General features: G+C 38.7%; 1 protein-coding gene across 1 annotated transcript in view; it reads left to right on the top strand.

Moving 5' to 3' along the window:
* si:dkey-215k6.1 (transmembrane protein 132C) overlaps positions 1-21,904 on the top strand; it is a 158,113-nt gene that overhangs the window by 117,695 nt on the left and 18,514 nt on the right. The window contains exon 5 of the mRNA XM_063898374.1: positions 189-332. Within this exon, the coding sequence (XP_063754444.1) occupies positions 189-332 (144 nt within the window). The remainder of the gene's footprint in view (positions 1-188; positions 333-21,904) is intronic.

Genomic DNA, 21,904 nt, shown 5'->3' with positions numbered 1-21,904 from the left:
TTAGTTTTTGCTTTGTTATTTAGAGACCACCAGCTGCTTTAAAAAGAAGTTCATTTCAGGGCTGTGGTAAACAAAGAATACAATAACATAATTCTTGGTTGATCAGTACAAACAGGAAGAAAGATCAAGAAGTTTCCTTTCCTACTTATGTTTCTACAGTAACATTGTATTTCTCTTTCTCTCTGTAGGACACAGAGTTGGTGAACACAGCCATTCTCACAGGTCGGCGCGTCGCAATGCCCATCAAACTGGTTACCGTAGAAACCGACGGGCAGGTGAGGGAGGTGGACGACTCGGTCACCTGCAGCTCGACAGACGTGGACGTTCTCAAGGTACGTGTTCAGAGTCCACACAGAGAGAACAAGTACATGGGAACTATTCATGTATGCATTTCATCACAAAAACATATGCAAATTATCACACTTGCATATTCAGACACACAACGAGTTAGCAATCTTATCTAAAGACACGTAATTAAACATTTTGCAGGTGTTTGTAAATAACACAGCACAATTTGAAATGATTCATATTGGTCTACATTGCTGCCCGCAGTGAATTTAAGTGAAAGACATTAAAGTAAACCAGTTGATATTTTTTCTTTGTGATTGAACATAAGCGAGTCCAAACATGAATTAAGACATCATTTCTCAAGAGTGTTGAAAATATGAACATCTAAAAAAGCAGGCAGGAAGTTATAATTATGTTTGGAGGTATTAGAGGTAGAGGTATTTTTCACAGCAAGGGATCCATCTTGAATCACCATTATAATCTGAAATCTGGGAGGATTTGTGTTGCAACAGAGCATAATGAGACACTTATCACAGAGTGACGGCTTTTTAAAATACCACTTTCTGTTTACTGAATGTTGTATGATATGTTGGGAACCTAGCAAATCTTTGGCCACAAAAAGCAACATATTTGTTTTCATTGTATTCCCGATAGAGGGGAAACAAAGGTTTCGGTAAAGTAAAGCGGGATTAGTATAATAACATGAGAATCTTTAATACAAGTCCCATCCTTACGTGAATAAAATGGTTGTGAAAATGTTAATATTTTTTCCAGTTTCAATGCAATATGGAATAGGGTCGGTTCACAGATTGCATTAAATATTTGTATGAAGGCCTTGACGTTCAGAGTATATAAAAAGTGCCCTGTAGAGTTCTCATCGAAACAGATTGTTCTATCCTAACAAATATCCTGAATGCAGTTCCTTCTGTTCTTTGAAAAATATATTCTGTTTTACCTGCTAGCAGTATTCTTCTACCTGTCCTTCATGGCAAGCTACCCTATTCGTTATGCATGCACATCCTTATTCCTCAGCAAAATGGATACACACTTATGCATTATACTCATGTCTGTACCTCCAAAGAAGACAAAAACTCTCTAGGTTACCGTACTCTGACTACGACTTTCTGAATGGGAGTATTTGTTCCCTCCTTGATTTAAGTAGCAGGCATAGTCACTGTGTGAACAGGCTGATGCAAAATAACCATATAAACTTATGAGATGCTTTAAGGATGTGGAAAAAATCTATACTCTCTGTTGGAACACAGGATGTAGTTCATTCAGTTCCTCTTTAAGTCAGGAGAAAAATAACGCTTTTCCCTACCACAATTTGATCTGGTTTTATCAAATGAAACAAAGTTTGAAAGAGCTGCAGGAAACCACCGTTTCTAAACTTCGATGCATTTCATCACTTTTAATCTTGTGTTCGCTTAATCCAGGGGTGTCCAAACTACGGCCCGGGGGCCAAATGCGGCCCGCATGCCATTTCATGCAAATTCTAAAGTATAATGGAACATGGGGATTTTGACTTTCGCCTGTCTTATATTTTACTTATCAAATATATATGTTAATGAGCCCAATTTCCAAATAAATGTAGTCATTTAAAATGTAAAACAGTTTATAACAAATCTTAGTTGATAAAAAAACAGTAACTTATTTTTATAACCAGCTTGAAATTGAACCTTCATATTTACACTTATTATCAGCAATCTGAGGCTTCTGTTTTAAGGAATGAGCTGCCAACAAAATAAATGAAACCCTAAAGACAGACGGGATGTAGGCAGTTTTTTTCTTAAAGCATTTTCAAGTATTGCGCATTATTCGCCTACATTTGATTATCCTAACTTAACTTTTGAGGCGATATCCACCTCTATAAGTGGCCCAGCTCTCCGTATATTTCTCTGTATGTGGCCCTCGTTGAAAAAGGTTTGGACACCCCTGGCTTAATCCCTTTCACAAAGAGGTCAGAGGTGATGGTCAGCTAGAGGAGACACCATGAAACTGCCATGGATCACTCCTAAAGGATGCATGGGCAGGATGGATTTTGAACCTGGTGGAGGGACAATTTCAAGTGCTTAGCCACTGTGCCACCACAACTAACAGAACTACTGTACTAATTTAAAAAACAGAAATACCAACAACAAGAAAACCTTAACAGAAACAAGCCAATGTCAGGCACTGAAGATTGATTCCTCTTGTGTAACGTCTCCCCTGCGCCCTCAGGGCCCAAAGTGAAATGCACCCTCGCTGTGACAGTTTCAATATGAAGCCAATTTCCTGGTACAAGTCAACAGGAGTGGGGCTGTTTAAGTACGATCAATAACAACACAGTGAAAATGGAAGGAACTCATTCAGATAGATGTAATGCTAGTGCTTGTGTGTGATGTAGGAAAGGGTTCCTTGCTTGACTCTGCCATGTTATTTGTTTGTTTGTTTGTTTTGCTTTTGTTTGTTTGTGTGGTGGTAGGGTGGGTTCCAAGGTCCCAGTAACTACCCTTTCGTGGGTTTACACTGCGCACTGTGTTGAAGATTTTGCTGAGGCTTTCATTACTCTTTCTAAGCAACCACTGAATTAGTGCTAACCTTAGCTTGAAACAAAGTGTGAATTGAGACCTAAAAGTCAATAGTACAGTTTTAATGAATGAAAAAAAGGGTATACAAAATGTCAAGAATTGCACCATTGTCACTCGAGACTGCGTTCTGTTCACTTCATGGAAGCTATGACGGGTAAAGTCATATGAGCTCCTATTCTTAAGGAACATTTCCTACAGAAAAGCCTCTTCTCCAGTCATCTGATTGGATAAAAGGGAAAAACCAAAACAATAATTCTACTCAAGGCATTCAGTCTGCTCCTGCAAAAATGGATTTGCACAGAGCAGAAACATGCAAGATATTTAGCAATGCATTTAAAGCATGTTGAACACTTCACACTGCTTGACAACAATTATAAAAAGTTCCCAAGGCTGCTAAAACACACCGGGCCTATAACTGCATTCAGAGATTACTTAATTTCAGATTCTCTCCATGTACAATTTACAAAGTGAAGCCATTTATCTTTGGAATAAGGGCTTCATTTCATTCATAGTATATGTTCGACTCATCCGTCTTGGCCTTATATCTCAGTACCTTGACCAACCGCTTGCCTTTCAATCCGCTTTTTTGGCATTCACAGCTTATACATATACTGTATACAGTACTAAACATTTTGGGTTGAGCAAATCAATAACAGAAATCATCTCTAAAAGATATGTTTCCAAATCTCTGCTTCTGATGTTTAAAACTAACCCTAACCCAAAGGCATAATATGGGGAAAGAAAATTCAAACAATTTAGATCCAGTTTATGCTAGCACTCTGATACTACGCGTTGCTTTATTACAGCACCGGGGAGCTAGTACAAACTCTCTAGTAACCATAAGCCCTTCTTTTTGCTCACTCTGTTTGTGGGGAAAGGAGAGCTTCTACGTGATGATTGACTGTTATAAAACTGTTGTTGTTTGTTGACATCTGATCTGACAGATATTCCCTCTCTTGTATTTTACTTACACAACCACACACACATATTCAGGGAAAGCTTTAACACAGACAGCTGTTTGACAATGGCACCCATGGGGTACCGCTCCAGGTAGCTGCAGCTGTCAGTGAGTCACTATGAAAGCTGTAAAGTGCAATACAGGGAACCTACGTAGCGAATGCAGAGGACTTTCGCGCCCGAGATCAGCCTCTGAGGCAGCACTTTCTCACAGGCACCATACCACCGTGCCTCTTTTGTCATGATTGGCAGACCGTTCTGCTACATCTCTCTGACTTATGGTATGACCAAATGCTAGCTATCTTTCTATCTATCTTTAAGTACAGACATTATTTAATGCCTGGCGACTAGTATTCACATCACACAGGGGCTTTTTCATTGGTCCAGTTCATACTGTACTTTATGCAACTTTGTTCACTTTCTGACAATACTCTGGTAAGATTGTTCATGTGCAGTGACTTTAACCACGAGACCTCCAAATTGTAGGGCACAATATTTTGGTTGTCCTTGCCTTTCTGAAAGAAAAAGATTAATGATATCCCCCTTTGTTGTTTAGTGGAAGTTAAACTGAACATGTTATTGTATATTATTACAGCAACTTAAAACAAGAACAGTAATAGACAGGGAAACATGTACTCTACAGCTCATATTCATTCCATTAATCTGATAACCGGAAAACAGAGCAGGATACTTCCTTGCAGTTCATAATAAATTAATTTCCTGTCAACATTTCAAAGTAAAACTGAATTATTACCCTTATATTTAGAGGTAAATCATGTAATAATATGCTTCAACATTTCCCCTGTAACTTATGTCAGTAAGCAAATAAACAAATGATTTAACTGCTTTAAATCAATCAAGTTACAACACCCTTTAAATACTATTTTCTTTTTTTTTGCCAAGTACCCTCCTGACAGTGTATGACTGCTTAGTATTAAAAAAGATTTAAATGAAAATGTTCACTAACTTCCTGGAACAGCATTTTTTTTGAGACATTGCTTTAGTTGCATTAAACTGCGCCTTTTTAATTAGTTGCATTTACAAATTAAAGAGAAATCTAATTGTGAACATGAAGTGCTTGTTGTGGGAATTGGATTTAAGGAAGTTAATTAAGAATATTAAATAGAAAATGGGGTTTATTAAACTTGCCTTTAAATGTCTTTATAAAGGTATTATAATATAATTATATCCTTTACATGAAACTTTTTTTGTATTAAAGGAACACTAGTTCAGTAGTATCCCAGTGTTACCAACACTGCTCTGTTTTTTTGACAAGATGCCCTTATGGTCAGACTCAATTATTGTTATTTATCATTTATAACACGCTTTATATACTTGGTCAAAAAAAGCACAGAGAGAAAAAGATGATAAAATAACAGAATAACAAGAAAAGTAAAACAAAAAACGTTACAAATGTTCAAAGACAACACAATCCACATAAAACAAAACAGACCACCACGTCTTCCAACTTAAATTAAAGCAATGAGGCATTTCATCTTGAACAGCAGCCATTGAAATTGCTTTTAAAATGTTGCTATTTTGCTTTCACAATTATTATATTGGTTCTAGGCCTCTCAAATAATAAAAAGCATTAAGTCAGTAGAGAAGAAGAATGGATGAATCAATAAATAACTTCAATTTCACTCTGATGTGTTTTAACTGTCACTTTTTTATTTCAAGTTAGTTGAGCAACTGCTCTGCTTTGGCATCATCCTTTAACTTGCAGGAATGAAGAATAAAGTCCTGAGGGAGAAAATGTTTTGCTGCTGTTGAAGGCTAGGAGCAATAGTCTGAGGAAGATTAGACTTCTCATTTGGTTTCACATCACATTCCATTAACCATCCTTTTGTTTAATTACTCATGGTGGATAAATGTTTGTAGGGGGAATTGCACAGTGCTTTCCCCTGCCCTGCTAATGAACGTATAGACAAATTTGACTGGCTAAGCCTTTCACGGGCTGTAGTTTAGTGCTGTAGATTTCATTGATGCAGCTCATGTTGTTCGGTTGAGCCCATTTATCCCTGACAACAACATAAGCAGCAGTGATGTACTACATAGATAATAACTCCCCCCCCCTTCTTTAGCCCTCCCCCTCTTCTCTTATTCTCTGTCAGTGTAGACTATCTTGTTAAGGTCCTCCGAGATGCTGTCATTTGTGATGCGTGTATGTGCTGCTAATGTTGACACAGCAGTATGTGTAGGTCGGGAGTGTCAAATTTAGTAGGGGACATATAGGGGACAAGCACACACATACACACAAATTAGTAGCATTATCCTGACCTCACGCAAGCCTTTCTCTGACAAAGCAAGGAGGTGATTGGGAGAGGGATGGGATGAGGAGTTTTGAGAAGATGACAAACGGATCGATGACAAGAGGAGAGGAGATGAAATGAGACAACAAGGATGTATGGAATTTCAAAAAGATACAAGACTGAAGATGAATGGTTGCAAAGGCAAGGATAAGAGAGGAGAAACATAATGTTGATGTCAGGTGGAGATGAGAAGAAAAGAAAGGGAATGAGATAAATGAAAAGAGATTTTCAGAGGGTTTCTTATTAACAAAAATAGCAAATGAACAAATCCAAAAAATATATATATAATGAAATATTTTCCTGTTAGCTAAACCAGTTAAAACTAACATTAGAGACTGAAGTTTACACTCCAAAAACCAACGCCAATGTTTTACAAGACATGTTAATCATTGAAAACTTTTTTGAATTGAAATAACTGAAAAGCATTTGATCTTAAATTTGCAAATCCTATTTACTGTACCTTTCTCTGCAGTACATTTCTAAATGTATTTCCCTGACTTGATCATCAGCTGGTGAGGATGATGGCTGTGTTCCTGTAAAATGCAGCTTCATTGTCTCCCATTGAACCAGAGGCCCATTTTTCGGGCTGTTGGGGTGAGCTCCACACATTAAAACAACCAATTCATGTAGCTTATGGTCACTTAAATAGCTAGCTAGGTACAGATCGTATACATGTAATCGACAGTTGTCATTTCAGCCGACCAGAAATGAGAAGACCGGCCAAGCAACATTAGCTAAAAATGGTTCTGCAAAACTTTACAGCTGTTCGAATAACACCACGTTAAACACACAAGGGAAACCCCCAAAACAATGCATGTCTTTGTTCTGATCTTCTCCTACGCTGAACATGCAAACACTTCCCATTATACTTTTATAATATTGTTCACATACAGAAACACACACACACACACTCAGTAGATTTCAGCGGTAATTGGTCACTGCAGAGATTCCTTTAGTGATGTCGTCAGTAATTGAATTTGACAAAGAGGAAGTAAACGCTCTGAAGCAATGGTGTGTGTGTGTGTGTGTGTGTGTGTGTGTGTGTGTGTGTGTGTGTGTGTGTGTGTGTGTGTGTGTGTGTGTGTGTGTGTGTGTGTGTGTGTGTGTGTGTGTGTGTGTGTGTGTGTGTGTGTTATTGCATGTTTAAGGACGATTCTGGGTGTGTGTTTCTGAATGTGTTAGGACAGATACAAAGCAGATTAACAATTGATCTGTGTGGCATTTAATGAACCAGTCACAGAGTTTGACACGCGCCTACGTGACCCAACATACATGCATGCACACACACACACACACACACACACACACACACACACACACACACACACACACACACACACACACACACACACACACACACTTGCATCTCTCTGTCCTTGAAAACGCACTATGTGTTTGTATTTAGAGTATATCTTTGTCAGGAGGTCAGAGGATATATAATGAGAAACTCAAAGACGTATCCTTCACATTTAAAAGTGATGTGATGAGCATTTTACTTTCACATTTACAGTGTACCCTGTACTACCTAATTACAGCTAAATTAGCAACTTGTTCTCAGTAGCTTAAAGTGTTTCGCTGCTTATATCAGCAATTAAAGAACACACGCTAACCGCTATTGCAGTCCTCAATCTTTTAACCACTTACCTGCAACTATTTCCTCTAGCCGTGTAGGTTAGGGTTATTTTGCAGCTTTTGTTTGGTTAAATGAATGAAGAGAGTATTATAGTAGTGCTTCATCATAGTTTGAGGTAAGCAGACGTCAATTATTTGGATGCAGGTTTCTGAAGGTCATTAAGCTATTCTCGTCTATGGAGGTGTTCAAGCAACACATTTAAAAGACGAAGAAGGACAACTTTTTGAAGGAGAGCTTACATGCTGTCACTGCATTTGATTATAAAAGAGGGGAAGACATAAGGTGTGGAGGAGGTGAGAGGAGAGAGAAAAGCCCTAATCCTGATGATCACAAGGAGACAGAGAGGCCAAAACAGTCAATTAATCAATGTGTTTGTGACCTAACGTTTTCTGAAGCTCTTTTTCGTTTGTGTTTGTGCTAATATTCTGCCCTTTACAATGTCTGTACAGTAAGCTGGATACATTTTAAATAGATGTCTATGACTGGAGGTGGCCTTAAACTTAAATGGGAGGAAGTAACTGTGAAAAAAGCACAAATTACAAATAAAGACTGTTGTTATAGAAATGTTAGGACATAAATAGGGAAACTGGACTTACATGAGTAAAGACTTACTTTCTCAAGCCAGGAAAATGACACCCATTAAACAACAACACTGAGTATATAATATAGAATTGCATATTGTATATCACAACAGTAAAGGTTAATTGACAACACATCAAATAATTGATGGAGTTGGCAAGTGGGAGTGGTATTTACCCAACTTTAAATTCAAATGTAAATGTTTTTTTTAATCAGAATAAAAAATAATAAACTCAGTATTCCTCAAAATACACAAACAAGAGAGAGGGAGGGATAATTCAGCCCCTCAAAGCTGTGAATCGTGTCTTAAATGAATGAATTAAACCCTATTTATCCAGCCTGGTATGGTTTCTGTACCGCACGTGGGGACAGAAAGTCTCCACAAGGTTAGACATTTATTTAAAGCTTTTTTTTTTTAAAGGATTAAGGTTAGTATCATGCTTATGTTGAGGCCAGGTTAGAAGTTGAGGTTAGGTGTGAAGCAATTAGGAGGAAGGCTAGAGTAAGCCTCATTGTAATTCATGTGAGTCGATAGAACGTCCTCAAAAGTGACCAGAATGTGTGTTTTTTGTGCTTGTGTGAGTGTGCAGTAAAAAGGTTGATAAGGGGAGAACAGTGACTTATGCAAGCTGAGATCTGAAGTTATTGTTGTTATAAATAAAGGAAGAGTAAAATATTTAAGAAAGCATATCAGATTATCATTACTTCTGCCAATTCTCTGATTTCCTTTTTTTGCTGGCTGCTTTGAACTACATGCTTTCAAAGCAATAAAAAGTGTAAAAATATCAAGTTTTGTTTGAGATTTAAAAAAAAAATGATAAGCAGGTTTTTGTGACACCAAATCCGTCTCCACCCTCTGGGTTTAACAGTCCTGCTACTGCAAATTATTTTCTGTTTATATCATGTTACTGCGCTGGTTGTGCTATTACGCAATCTCAAAAACGTCAAGAACTGTTTCAGGAGTAAATGCAACGGTTCAAAATTAATTGAAGAGAAAGAGAATGTTCATCTTTGCACGTAGCTGTATTACAAAGCAAACGGTTCTCCATCCCATTCTATAGCATAACCTAGGATTACATGATCATATCTCAATGACAATTTCCTGTAAATGTATGACTACTGGCAATCAAATAAGTTATTGGTGCAGTAAAGGTTTTTAGCTGTGCTTATAAAAATAACAATTTCTTGAGTATTTGCATTTGGTTTGGAAATACAAACTCATCAAATAAGCATTCTCTTCTGAGGTCAAAGTGTTTCTTTTTTTAAGAAGTCCATCTCTTCAGCAGCCTTTAATCTTCTTATTAGATATGAATAAAGGATAATTACAGTCACCTTGAGTTAATTATTTTAATATGTAATCAAAGCATTGTGAGTTAATTTGGATAAAAGGGCAACTAAGTTGTGCATTTAGTTGCTTGTTAAAAATCAACTAATCAAGTGAATCAAGTTTGTGAATTAAGATTGTCTTTATTAATTAACCTCTCTGCAGTCAAACCAGACAAACACTGATTGCTATTGTGTCATTTAAACAATACAATATAAATGATAACAACTCTTAAGAGGGGGGTTGTACTGAACAAAAAAACAACATTTTCAGTCAAGCGCTAAAAGATATGGGTCTCGAACAAAACACAGAATCACAAACATTTTAAGGAATGGATTGATGGACAGGAAGTGACAAAAAGAAGGCACGGTAATAGAGGACAGAAACTGGGAGAGGATTCTGTCCAGGTGCCTTTGGGTCATTTTTGAGCCTACAAAATAAATGAAAGGTAAAGTGGATTAAAGGCAGAGGTCTCACACACACACACACACACACACACACACACACACACACACACACACACACACACACACACCTCCAAACTCACACATTTTCCATTTAGGAGTAACAGGCTTAGGAAATAGCAAGCGATTTAAAGTGCACAGCATCAAACCCGACCATTAGCAACACCCAAAGACATATATCTAGGATAGCTTCAACCTTGAGGACGTCCAAAACTATTTTTTAGAGCTCCAGTCATCTAGTTTTTTACGCTGCAGACACATATTTTGTTGTTGAATCAGCACAAAGCTCTAAATGCTCCCCAGTGCATCCCAATAAATTTTTCCACAAATTGCTTTGTGACAAAAGCGACTTCCAGGAAGTAAAATTTTAAAAATGCTTCACTCTAGGCTTTATAAAAAAAAGAAAATGCATCACTCCAAAAGAGCATGAACTGCTTTCATCCATCCATCATCAGAACTGATTTCATATTATAATTGTACCAAATTATTTAGAATTCAGTATATCCAGTATATCCAAAGATGCTTTTAATTACATTTTGAGAAAATGTTCTGCCTATTGGCTTTACCTGCCGCAAGAGTGTGTGTGTGTGTGTGTGTGTGTGTGTGTGTGTGTGTGTGTGTGTGTGTGTGTGTGTGTGTGTGTGTGTGTGTGTGTGTGTGTGTGTGTGTGTGTGTGTGTGTGTGTGTGTGTGTGTGTGTGTGTGTGTGTGTGTGTGTGTGTGTGCAGCAGAGGGTGAATTATAGCTGAGGTGTCATGCTGTGCCCCGTGTCACACTCGCCCTCTCACCTCCATAAAATATACTGGCCTCAATCAATAACTAATTAGCTGCTAATTATCATGCTAAAATACACAGCAGCAGTCACATAAATACACAAACATCCACGTATTGATAACTTAAGTCAGGTTGTGCCATGTGTTACACCTCCTTATGCTGTTTGTCAAAACAGACACACACAATTTAGGGCTATCACCTGATGTGGGTCAAAAGGTCAGGAAGAAAAGTTGTCATTCAGTGTGCGCGCATAAAAGACGTCTGAACTGAAACCCTGTTTTTAATCTTCAACTATACCCAATGTTAAGCTCTTATCACCCAACCCTCTCTCCCTTCTCTCATCTGAAGTCTTATGGTGGATAGGGAGGGAGACAGAGAGGCTGTCTTCCTCCCTATCCACCACAAGCGATTTTCAAAGAGGGTGCTGCTGATTTGGTCTAAACGGCAAAACTGTTCAGTATCAGCAGCTTTCAGTACTTTCGCTGCGCAGAGCGTTTGTTTTGTACCCTTTTGTCTCCTCAGGTAAATAATGCGTTAGAGGCTGCTCTGTGTGCACAAGAGAACACAAACATTGCATTTCAACAAAAGAAGAAAACACTGAATTTACTGGATAAAAGCTGCCAGGCAGCATAAAAGCCAGTGTTAACTCTGCACATATACACTTGGGGATGTACAGATGACATGCACACTCTAAGGGACACTGGGTCCCTTTTTTCCATAGTCTACTTCTAGTTGGTTTTAGATTATTTAAAGGGAAGAAATATCCTATGTTCTTCTCCTATTCCTGAGGTGAAGGCACTCAGAATCAGGATACTGAGGATACTTTCAGATTGACCATATTTTTCAGACTTGACCTACTACAAATGGTTCATCCAAAAGGCCTTAAAAATAAATATCTGTCAAAAATGATCTGCACCGCTGTGTTTCTCTCTGGCCAGCAGGGGTGCTCGTGTTCCCCACTGGCCTCCATCTATCTCTCTTTCTTCTCACCCTCACCCTGACATTTTGGCAGCTGTTACCATGCCTCCATTTTGCATTCCCTCAGGGAGCCATGTTGCTTCCTGGCAGTGCATTAGCGCCCCATCACTGGCACCGTGGACAGTTCAGACACCACGGACAGGACTGCTAGCTGTCCTTCGTGTGTGTGTGTGTGTGTGTGTGTCCTGCCCTCTGCTTAACCTGTCTTTGTAATGATTCAGTGTTATTAGTAAAAGAAGTAATCTCTCCGAGGTCTTTCAGTGAATGAATACTTTTTTGAATTTGTGTCTGTTTTACATTCACACACTCAAATTGAGTCACTTTTCTAATTTAGCAATTTACAATGTCAGGGTTTTGTTCAGAATAGCTTAAGTAGTAGCATTACTTTTAACACATTTTGTTTAAAATGTTTTTAAATAACATGTTTAAGAAAATGCCTCAATTGTGTTCAAGGATTATGATTTGATTAAACATTACTTGTGAAATAAAGTCATTTTTGGTCCTTAAATGTTGACCTCACTTGACCTAGCTGAAGTCACAGTACTGTAGGTGAACTCCAGTAGAAAGTTGTTTAAGCCAAGATCTGGCCCGAAGCCCAAAGCCACTAAACTCAACCACTACCAGTGTCTATCAGGTCTGTCAGGTCCTGTCACATGTTGTTACTTGTAAGGTTGCTGACCACAAAGGTAACCATGTTATGTACAAATTGGTGTCCGAGCCATACAGTGCAGAGGAACACCATGCCTTTCTCAAAATCTGAAATATATATATTATACAGTCCCACGTGTAATGATATATCAAAACACTTCAGGTAAAACTGGGTAAAAGCCCAAGGGTTTAGCTGCTTTTAGAGCTATGTGAAGCGAGTGTGACACTTCCCATTTCCTAGAGCATCAACTGAATAAATAAAACTGCAAAAAAATTGTACTTTGAATCCATTTAGAAGTAGTACAGTTCAAAGCCTGTGATCTAATTATCCCAGTTTATTTTTGTTTTTACAGATGTATTCACATTCACAAATACCTGTGTGTGTGTGTGTGTGTGTGTGTGTGTGTGTGTGTGTGTGTGTGTGTGTGTGTGTGTGTGTGTGTGTGTGTGTGTCTGTGTGTCTGTGTGTCTGTGTCTGTGTGTCTGTGTGTCTGTGTGTGTGTGTGTGCCTACTAAATGTAACACCTGCACCTTTCTCCCACTGGCCGACATGAACGTTGCATTTTTTTGCGCACAACACACAACAAAGGAAATTTACAACGTCAACCCGACAGATGCGAAAAAAGAGAGAGAGAGATGATGAAAAACAGTGAAAGATCAAAACATAATGTGGCTTTCTGAAAGAAAGCTAGAGAAAGGGAGAGAAAAAAGATAGATTGTTTATATGAAATGACACACGAGGCCACACATCATGGAACACAAATCTGATATTTATTTCAAAATGCTACGTGTTGCGCGTTCATCAATAAAACATCAACCTATTTGATTCCTGGAAAGACGAGGGCTTGTGCTCTTATCCAGTTCAGGCTGCAGTTACAGAAAAAGCAGTGCAGATGTCCTTTTTCCTCAGCCATGTCCTCCAACTCCTCCTGGGGGATCCTGAGGCCTGCTGTTGCTGTTTGAGATGTATAATCTCTCCAGTGTGTTTTGGGTCTGCCCCAGGGGTCTCCTCCCAGTCGGATATGCCTAGAAAAAGCTCCATGACTTCCCCGAGGCATCCTGATCAGATGCCTGAACAGTCTGATGCTGGTTGTAGTTCTTAATTTACCTCCTTCTGAATTTATCTGCCCTTCTTTGTCATGTTTACCACGTCTCCTTTCACACTCAGCCTATTTAAGTTAAGAAGTGAAAGAACAGAAGAGGAAAGAAACACAAGGAGCAAGAGAGGGAAAGAGAGTGTCTTAATCAGCTGCAGTGTGCTGCATTTCCCACTGCACTGTTCTCTCAGCAGCCAGCTATCGTCCTCTACTGCAGGGGTATTTACATTAGAAAGGCTGTTATGCCGCGGTTACAGAGGTCGAGAGGTCTGGCCTATCTAGCATTACACCGCTAATGTTTACATCCACTCAAGAATTGCTCAATAAAGGTGATGAAACAAACAGCAAAAAAGAGGGTGCCGTACAAGCAGGTAATCACCGATATGAATAGCGCCATAACAAGCTGAAAGACTCAGTCCACTAGGTTTGTCCTGGATGACCTAAATGCCTGCAGCACTGCGCGCACAACATAATCAGGTTGCATTTTAATCAACTGTGCATTCATGTTTTTTTAATAGACATTGTTTTTTAAGTAAGGGATAGTGGAGTGATTCAAGGCAGGTTTTAATATTTGCATAAGAGGCTGTTTTTGGCCAACAACTCGCAATTTCATTTAACATTTCCTCTGCAGCTGTTTCATTCAGTTATCATTTACACTGTATGTCACAGTGTGTTTTCCTCTAAACTGGAGCCACCGCAACCAGCAACAAGACAGGTGTCAGATTCAATACAAACTTTTGTATTGTATGGCTAATTAATTCAAGCCGTAAAAATTACAAACTGAACAAAAGAAGAGGGAATGACCTGGCTACTTGTTATGTGAAAAGTATAACCAGGGCTAAATGTGTTTTTTTCTTCCAACAGTTTTATCACCATCATTAGTAAAATAATGTGTTTTATCAGACATTGAAAAATACATGGAGATTACATTTTGAAGATAGAGGATAAGTATGCACTAATGCACGATAGAAGATTAAAGAATGATGTTTCATTTTAATATGGTTTTAATAGCCTGTCAGAAAAATCAAAGAAAGACAAACTCTTACAGCAAATAAGGACGCTCAGGAAAGAACCCCTTTCCCAATAACACACACAAATACACACTTTTGCACACCTAGGCCACAATAGGGCTATACAAACAGACATATTGGGGCCAGTGTGGACTTATATCCCTATGCTAATGAGCATTATATTTTGCATCACCCTCCAACACACACAGATACAACCCCACACCGAGAAAACCTTCCTGCCTTTCCCAAAAGCCCTGTAGACCTCTGCGACAAAGACAGGAGAGTCCAAGAGAGCGAAAAATGTACATATATATATATATATATATATATATATATATATATAAATGAATATTTAAATTGTCTTACTGGAGAGAGAGAGACTGAAGAGAGTTTACTGTAGTGAAGAATAAGGGCAGGTAGGACAGGAATGTGATGAATGTGCATCATCTGATATGGCAGAGGCTGCCAATTACTGTATTAATATTAATTGTACTAAACTTGCACAAAAAATGGCACTGACACATGTCTGCATATTGCTGTTGTGTAATGTTGCTATTGACTGGCAGATATAGTTACAAGGATGTTGAATTGATATTCCCGAAATGCCAGCAAAGCACAGCACCAGCAGAATACCATCAGGGGGAGAGATTATGTTTTCAGATCTGGCTGCAGGAAAAACAGGATAAAGTATATATTTTTATATCATTGTTATAATAGAAAAACACATGAGATGATATGTTATGGTTATCTATAGTGCCTTAACTACAAGTGCAATTCTTTTTTAAACTAGTTACCACTATGTTTGCTATCTCTCTGTTTCTCTCATCTGTGTTGGATTGTTTTCATACAATAGTCCAAAGAATTAAAGACATACTTTTTAAATGCCTGTTAAATGTGCTGCTGTGTAATGCTTTTATGGTATATAATGATTAGATAACAGGCAAGCCATGGGTTCTAGTCTCATTTAATGATAAAATAAATATGCTAAACAATTACTACAAAGTACCAAAACAGCCATGATTGGCTCCATGGGAGCCACAACAACCTTTCCAAGAGCTAACAAGTAATGATTGATGGACACGTTATGATGGCCTAAGTCAATTCTAAACACTGCAGTGAAAAAATAAACCTTTGTTGTGCCATTCATAGCAGCCTTATGCTATTATGACCCTGTCCTGTTAAGGAAAAATAAAAAGTTATACTTAGTAATACGTTTTTCATGAATACACATGGACATTTTTATAAGGAATGTTATCTTTTCTTGTTTCGTTTGTTTGCTTGTCAGGTGGATTACAGAAAAAACAACCTTCCAAATTAAGATTAAACTTGGTCGAATGATTTTGCATGAGCCAAGAAAGAGCCCATTCAATTTGTTGCAAATCCAAATCGTCACAAGGATACACAAATTGTGTTTCAGTTTTTGTTCTGGAATAATCGGGGGAAAAAAACAATCATAAAAGCCAACATTAATCTTACTTCAGTTTTATTCTCTTTCATACTTTCTTCTCTCTGTCTCTGTATCTTATATGTTTTTACCATGACACCTTCCTTTGGTTAACTTTTCATAACTCTTCCCATTCTTCATACTTTATACTTTATTTATTTCTTCTTATTTAATATCTCTTTTTGTATCCCCCTCTCTTCCTCTCTCTCCATCTGTCTCTTGATTAGACAGTTCTGTTGTGGAGAAAAGCAGAGTGCAAATGGCCATTAGAGAACATTTACTCTCCCCTTTTCCCAATTCAAAATGACAGGCCCTGTGATATGCTGTAGTGTGTGTGTGTGTGTGTGTGTGTGCGTGCGTGCGTGCGTGTGTGTGCGCGCGCATGCGCGCTTGTGGCAAAAAAACAAAACCTTGCCCCTAAATGGCAGCCATATACAACTATGTGCCGAAGCGATTAGCCTAGTGTGGCTTTTCTTAAATGACGGACAGGTGGGAGGTCTAATCCCATCACAGAGTTGATTAGTGTGTCCCTCAGGGCCCGCCCCTGTCTACCAAGTGGGCCCTGATTGGATGATATGATTCTTAAAGTCAGATGGATTGGATAGCCTGAGGCAGAGAACAAGTGAAATGGGCGCAGAGGAAGCAAGGAGAGTGTGAAACACACTGAGAAGAAGATTGCAAGATGAAATCTGAGAGTGAGAGAGATGGATGGATTCCATTGCAGGGAGAACTATACATTTGAGAGGGAAAAAACTGGGACTGAAAGAGATAGACAGAAGACAGAGAGAGAAATAACTGTAAATTCAGACAAATCACTTAGCTTGAAGGGAGATGAATATGGATTTAAATAAATGACTCTGCTTGGGGAGATCACCGGTAAGTGGGGGTGAGTGGGTGGTTGACTTTAGGGACTCCTGAGTAGGTTTTTGAGGAAGAGAAAAGGAGTCTCGTGGAAGAGAGCTACAGTAAAAGCTCTTTGCATAGTCTGAATATTACTTAATGCGACACCACAATCCACAATGATTTTGCATTCACCGAGCAGGGTTGACATTGTGGAAAAGCTCAATACTATCAAAAAACTAATTAGGTATGGAGTACACATTTATTCTTTTAAACATCCTTTGTTCTCAATAATGTGTTTTTCTTTTGTTTATATCACCTATGATGTCCGACCTTGACTATGCTGACTTGTATCTGTGCAAAGTGTGTCTCTAGAGAGGTGTTTTCACATTCCTCTGCTAAAGAGGGAGATGTCTGTGCACTCCCTTATTGCTATTCACAGTCTAATACGCAAATGCCAACACATTTAGACAGGGAAACCGTCTACAAAACAACACCATATACCATTATATGGACATAGACATAAACCGGAGACCTCTAGAGCAGACTTGACAGTACAAAGAATGAGTGTTAGCATTAGCAAAGTGAAAGTGTTGACAGGGAACATGGTAGAGTGTGCAGGTTTGGGCATAAACTGGACCCTGGAGCCCCTTTCATATCCACCAAAAAAAATCCCACTAGATATGATTGTATGTTTTACAACCACTGACGCTGTGTCAGCCACTGCCTTTACAAGCTAACAAGCAACATAAACACATTTTTCACTTAACATACTTTTAAATGTGCCTGGAGGGGGTGTTCAAGTTTTGATGAAGGTATGGCAATGGGGCACCATGCTGGAGCCTAATGAAGACACAGGAGTGCTTACCCAACTTCTGGTTCATTTCCCATGTCTAAAAACTGCACATACGAAAACAACAGGCACAGAGCAGCACAATGTAGAGGAAACCAACAGTATACTCTACATAGGCAGACGTCTTCCCAATAAAGATGCAGTCAAAGCAAAGTTCAGTAGCTGAGGTGGAAACTGTGGTAGTGTTTGAAGTCAGAAGTCCAATACATATAAAGCAGAACAAGGCCAGAACAAGAAACTCAACACTCACTATAGGACCCTCTACATTAGTTTTCACTGTGTATGCAATATCTAGAATAACAGACTCTTGGCAAAAGAATGGAAGGTATTGCTATCGTCAGACCTCTTTGGAAAAGTGTGCTTAAACTGCTAGAGAATCAGCCCATTCCCCACAGTCCAAAAATGAGCACCAGAGGGGTCTGAAATAGCCTGTGTTGACAAATGCCCAGTGGAAATACTGGGAGAAACAAATTAGTATAATGTAACACTAGCCACAGGTGACACTTAACACCCAGGACTGTTGCTTTTAAAGTCTGACATTCAAAGAACAGGCCGAGGTTTCTTTAGTGGGATAGCTCCAAAACAGCGGTGGGTGGTTTGACAAGCGCACAGTTAGAAGCAGGATTGTTACAACCCCTGCATGTTCACCCAGAGCATTTGGAAACATCGCCATCAATTAACCTCGAAACAAAAGCCAAGACTGAAAGATGATGTTTCCTCTGAAACAGGAGAAAGTGTGTGCATCAGAGGTCCCTGCATGCATAATCTCCCATTTAAACTGTAGACGGTGTGTGTGTGTGTGTGTGTGTGTGTGTGTGTGTGTGTGTGTGTGTGTGTGTGTGTGTGTGTGTGTGTGTGTGTGTGTGTGTGTGTGTGTGTGTGTGTGTGTGTGTGTGTGTGTGTGTGTGTGTGTGTGTGTGACTGTGCGTGTCCATCTTCCCATTTAAATTCCTATAAAGCGAATAGGTTTCTGCCTCTCGTTATCTAGAAGCACTTTAAACAGCCACGCTTTTTTGCTCAAATTGCTGCTGAGGAGTTAAGAAAGTTTTCAGCAGTTGTTCTTTGGAGGTTTGTACACTTGTTGTGGTGTTTGCGGTAGATGTTGAAGGTGAAGACAGTTTTTTCTGGCTTCTGTGTTTTAAACAAGTCCTAACTGCTGAGGTCCACACTTTTCCTTTCCCCTTGCTACTTTTTCCTCACTGCTGTTCCTTCCTTTGCTCTTATTTTACCTCTCCCTTCAATTGTTTCTTACTTTGCTTTCCTTCTTGTTTGTCGTACTCTCTCTCTCGCTCCGTCTTTCTCAGAAACAGAGAGATTAAATCCATTCTTCAGTGTCCTCAAACCTCCAACTCAGCTGTTTACTTGCAATACACCAATACACTTGTTTTGTGTGTGTGTTTGTGTCTGGTTTGCATCTGTGTGTGTGCTTCCGTGTCTTTCTGTGCATGTCTGATAGGGGCAATCCAAAACTGACAAATTTTGTATATATTTGTACTGTTTTTACAATTATTATAAATATAGCAATTACTGCACTTTCCCTTGAAGTAAAAACCAACTTTAGTTCTACCTAGTTTCTTTTCCTTCTTTATTATGCATGGAACTTTTCAGATTTTGAAATGTTAAGGCTTACTACATGTTTATTATTTTTAGAATACAGTATTCATGAGGCCTGTTTTCATCGCAGTTATATAAATCTTTCTTAAACTTTTGTGTATGACTCTTTGCAAACTGAGTTTGACTGGTCTCTCATGTTTCAGACTCCATAGGGACAACATAATGTCTAAAGTCTCTATGTTATTCTACTCTGTTTTTCTTTTGCAGTCATTAAAGAATTATCTGAGGATATATTCATACTGCAAGCCAAGTGCTCAATCTGAATGTATTGCACTGACACATCATTTGTGTTTGGCTGTTATCATTATGTTCCAAAATGAGGCCAATATCAAATTCTATTTTGAACTGTTCACAGTCCTAGACTGAACCGTGTACATGAACAAACAATAAAATAGACGTCACACGCAGCAAAACATCATACAGAAGTCAACAAGAAGGCCACTTAAAGCTCGGGTGGGGAAAAAAACTAGCACAATGACGACAACTCTAATAAGAGTAGCGAGCAGCACTATGTCAGAAATGTCATTATTTAGTTCAAATTCACCAAGTCTGCAACACTGATATCCCATTTATCCAGGCCTCCTTCACAAAGGCAATTTCCCCTAAAACTATTACGATCATAACATTTAATCAAAATAACAAATCTCAATCCTGCCATTTCCATACATTTTTTGTGTCAAAGCATTTGATTTTGATTGCTGGCAGGATGTAAAGAGTATTTCCTCAAATATAACACAACATTTCAATAATACATTACCCAATCCAGAATAAGGTCAAGGTTCAAAAAGTCAGTTCAAATTTATGTTTACTAGATTTCAGCACATCCAGAGTGCATAAAGAATTGGAGCTGTGAAGTTGTGGTGTCATGAAGTGACAGAATTGTTACACATGTTTGACCAAAGTGACATCGAAATTGCTTTACAGTAATATTTTGACATTTCGGGAAAAAATGCTTGTTACCTTTCTTGAGAGTTACATGAATATCACCTTCTTGTAATTAGGGCCAATATATGCATTACCCAACATGTTCATTTGTAAGCTTTATAGCTGTCAGTAGGTTGAATGACCCAGGCTAACTGTTCCCGCTGTTTCCAGTCTCTATGCTAAGCCAACGAATAGTCAGATGAGTCTAGATTGTTATTTAGAGATTAAAGTGATGATGGTTTTCTTATCTAAAATAGGGAAGTCTCTGAAATAAAATAAAACAAGTGTTTTCAACACAATGTCAAACTATTCCTTTAATCATTTAAAAAAAAATGTAAATCTAGTTTTGTTCATAAACAATCAGAAAAACTAGTTACTAAAAATAACGGACAGCCTCATTTAACAAGCTCGCTCATTTCCCATCATCTCCTCTCCTATGGCACTCCTGGTCCCAGCTGTGTGTGTGTGTGTGTGTGTGTGTGTGTGTGTGTGTGTGTGTGTGTGTGTGTGTGTGTGTGTGTGTGTGTGTGTGTGTGTGTGTGTGTGTGTGTGTGTGTGTGTGTGTGTGTGTGTGTGTGTGTGTGTGTGTGTGTGTGTGTGTGTGTGTGTGTGTGTGTCGCCATCTCCACATCATGTCTCTGGCAGCTCAGTGAGTCTAGTTTGGCATTTTGCTCTACAGCTCCGTGCCATATAGACACACACACACACACACACACACACACACACACACACACACACACACACACACACACACACACTCACACAGCTTAAAAATACTAAGAGAAACAAAATGAAGGAAAGGGAAAGACAAACTAACTTCAAACGACAATAAAGCCGAACAAAAAGCTGCGAGAAACATATTAAATCATATCATAAAATGTGCTTTACATTTTTTTTCAGCACTCCAAAAATGTGAAAAAATAACAATGATAAAGATAAAGAGATTAATATCTTGTAATTATCCTACATTTTTCAATTCACAAAGCTGACCTGACCTGAATGTTTTTACTCTATTCCTAAGAAAAATGTTTTAAATTCTCACCAAATGAACTAAAACTTTATTTCCTTGAATATTTCTTGGGGCATTGAACCAGAGAGCTGAAGTAATTCAGGAACCTGTCATAGAAATGACAGACCTGTACAGCTACAGTGGCAGTTCAACCAGAACCATTGTGTTATCCCTTAGCTTCTGCTGTCTTACCTTCACTGGAAACTGAACGCTGCCACAGTAACCACGTGCCATTTTCACACTGATTTGCACCTGGAATATAAAAATGATTTGAAGAAATAGTTTGAGGCACCAACAATCTAACGTCCCTTTGATGTTAACAAGCGGTAAATCAGGTTTCAGAGAGAGAGGAAGATGAAGAGGGAGACTGTGCGATGGGGAGGGAGGGGGAGGCAGAGACAATAGGAAAAAGAAAGATTCAAGAGAGGGAAATGGTGGATGTTGGTGGAGATATAAAGAAATTCAAAGTGGGAAAAAGGAAGAGTGAAATTGGAAAGAGGAAGCTGAGAGGAGAGGGGTTGGGCACTTTTCCTTTTATGTTGGGGATCGGTAGCAGAGAAGAGAAAGTAAAATTGAGAAAAATTAAG

The sequence above is a fragment of the Eleginops maclovinus genome, chromosome 12, assembly GCF_036324505.1.
Source record: "Eleginops maclovinus isolate JMC-PN-2008 ecotype Puerto Natales chromosome 12, JC_Emac_rtc_rv5, whole genome shotgun sequence".
Lineage (NCBI taxonomy): Eukaryota > Metazoa > Chordata > Actinopteri > Perciformes > Eleginopidae > Eleginops > Eleginops maclovinus.
This window is presented reverse-complemented; position numbering and strand designations above follow the sequence as displayed.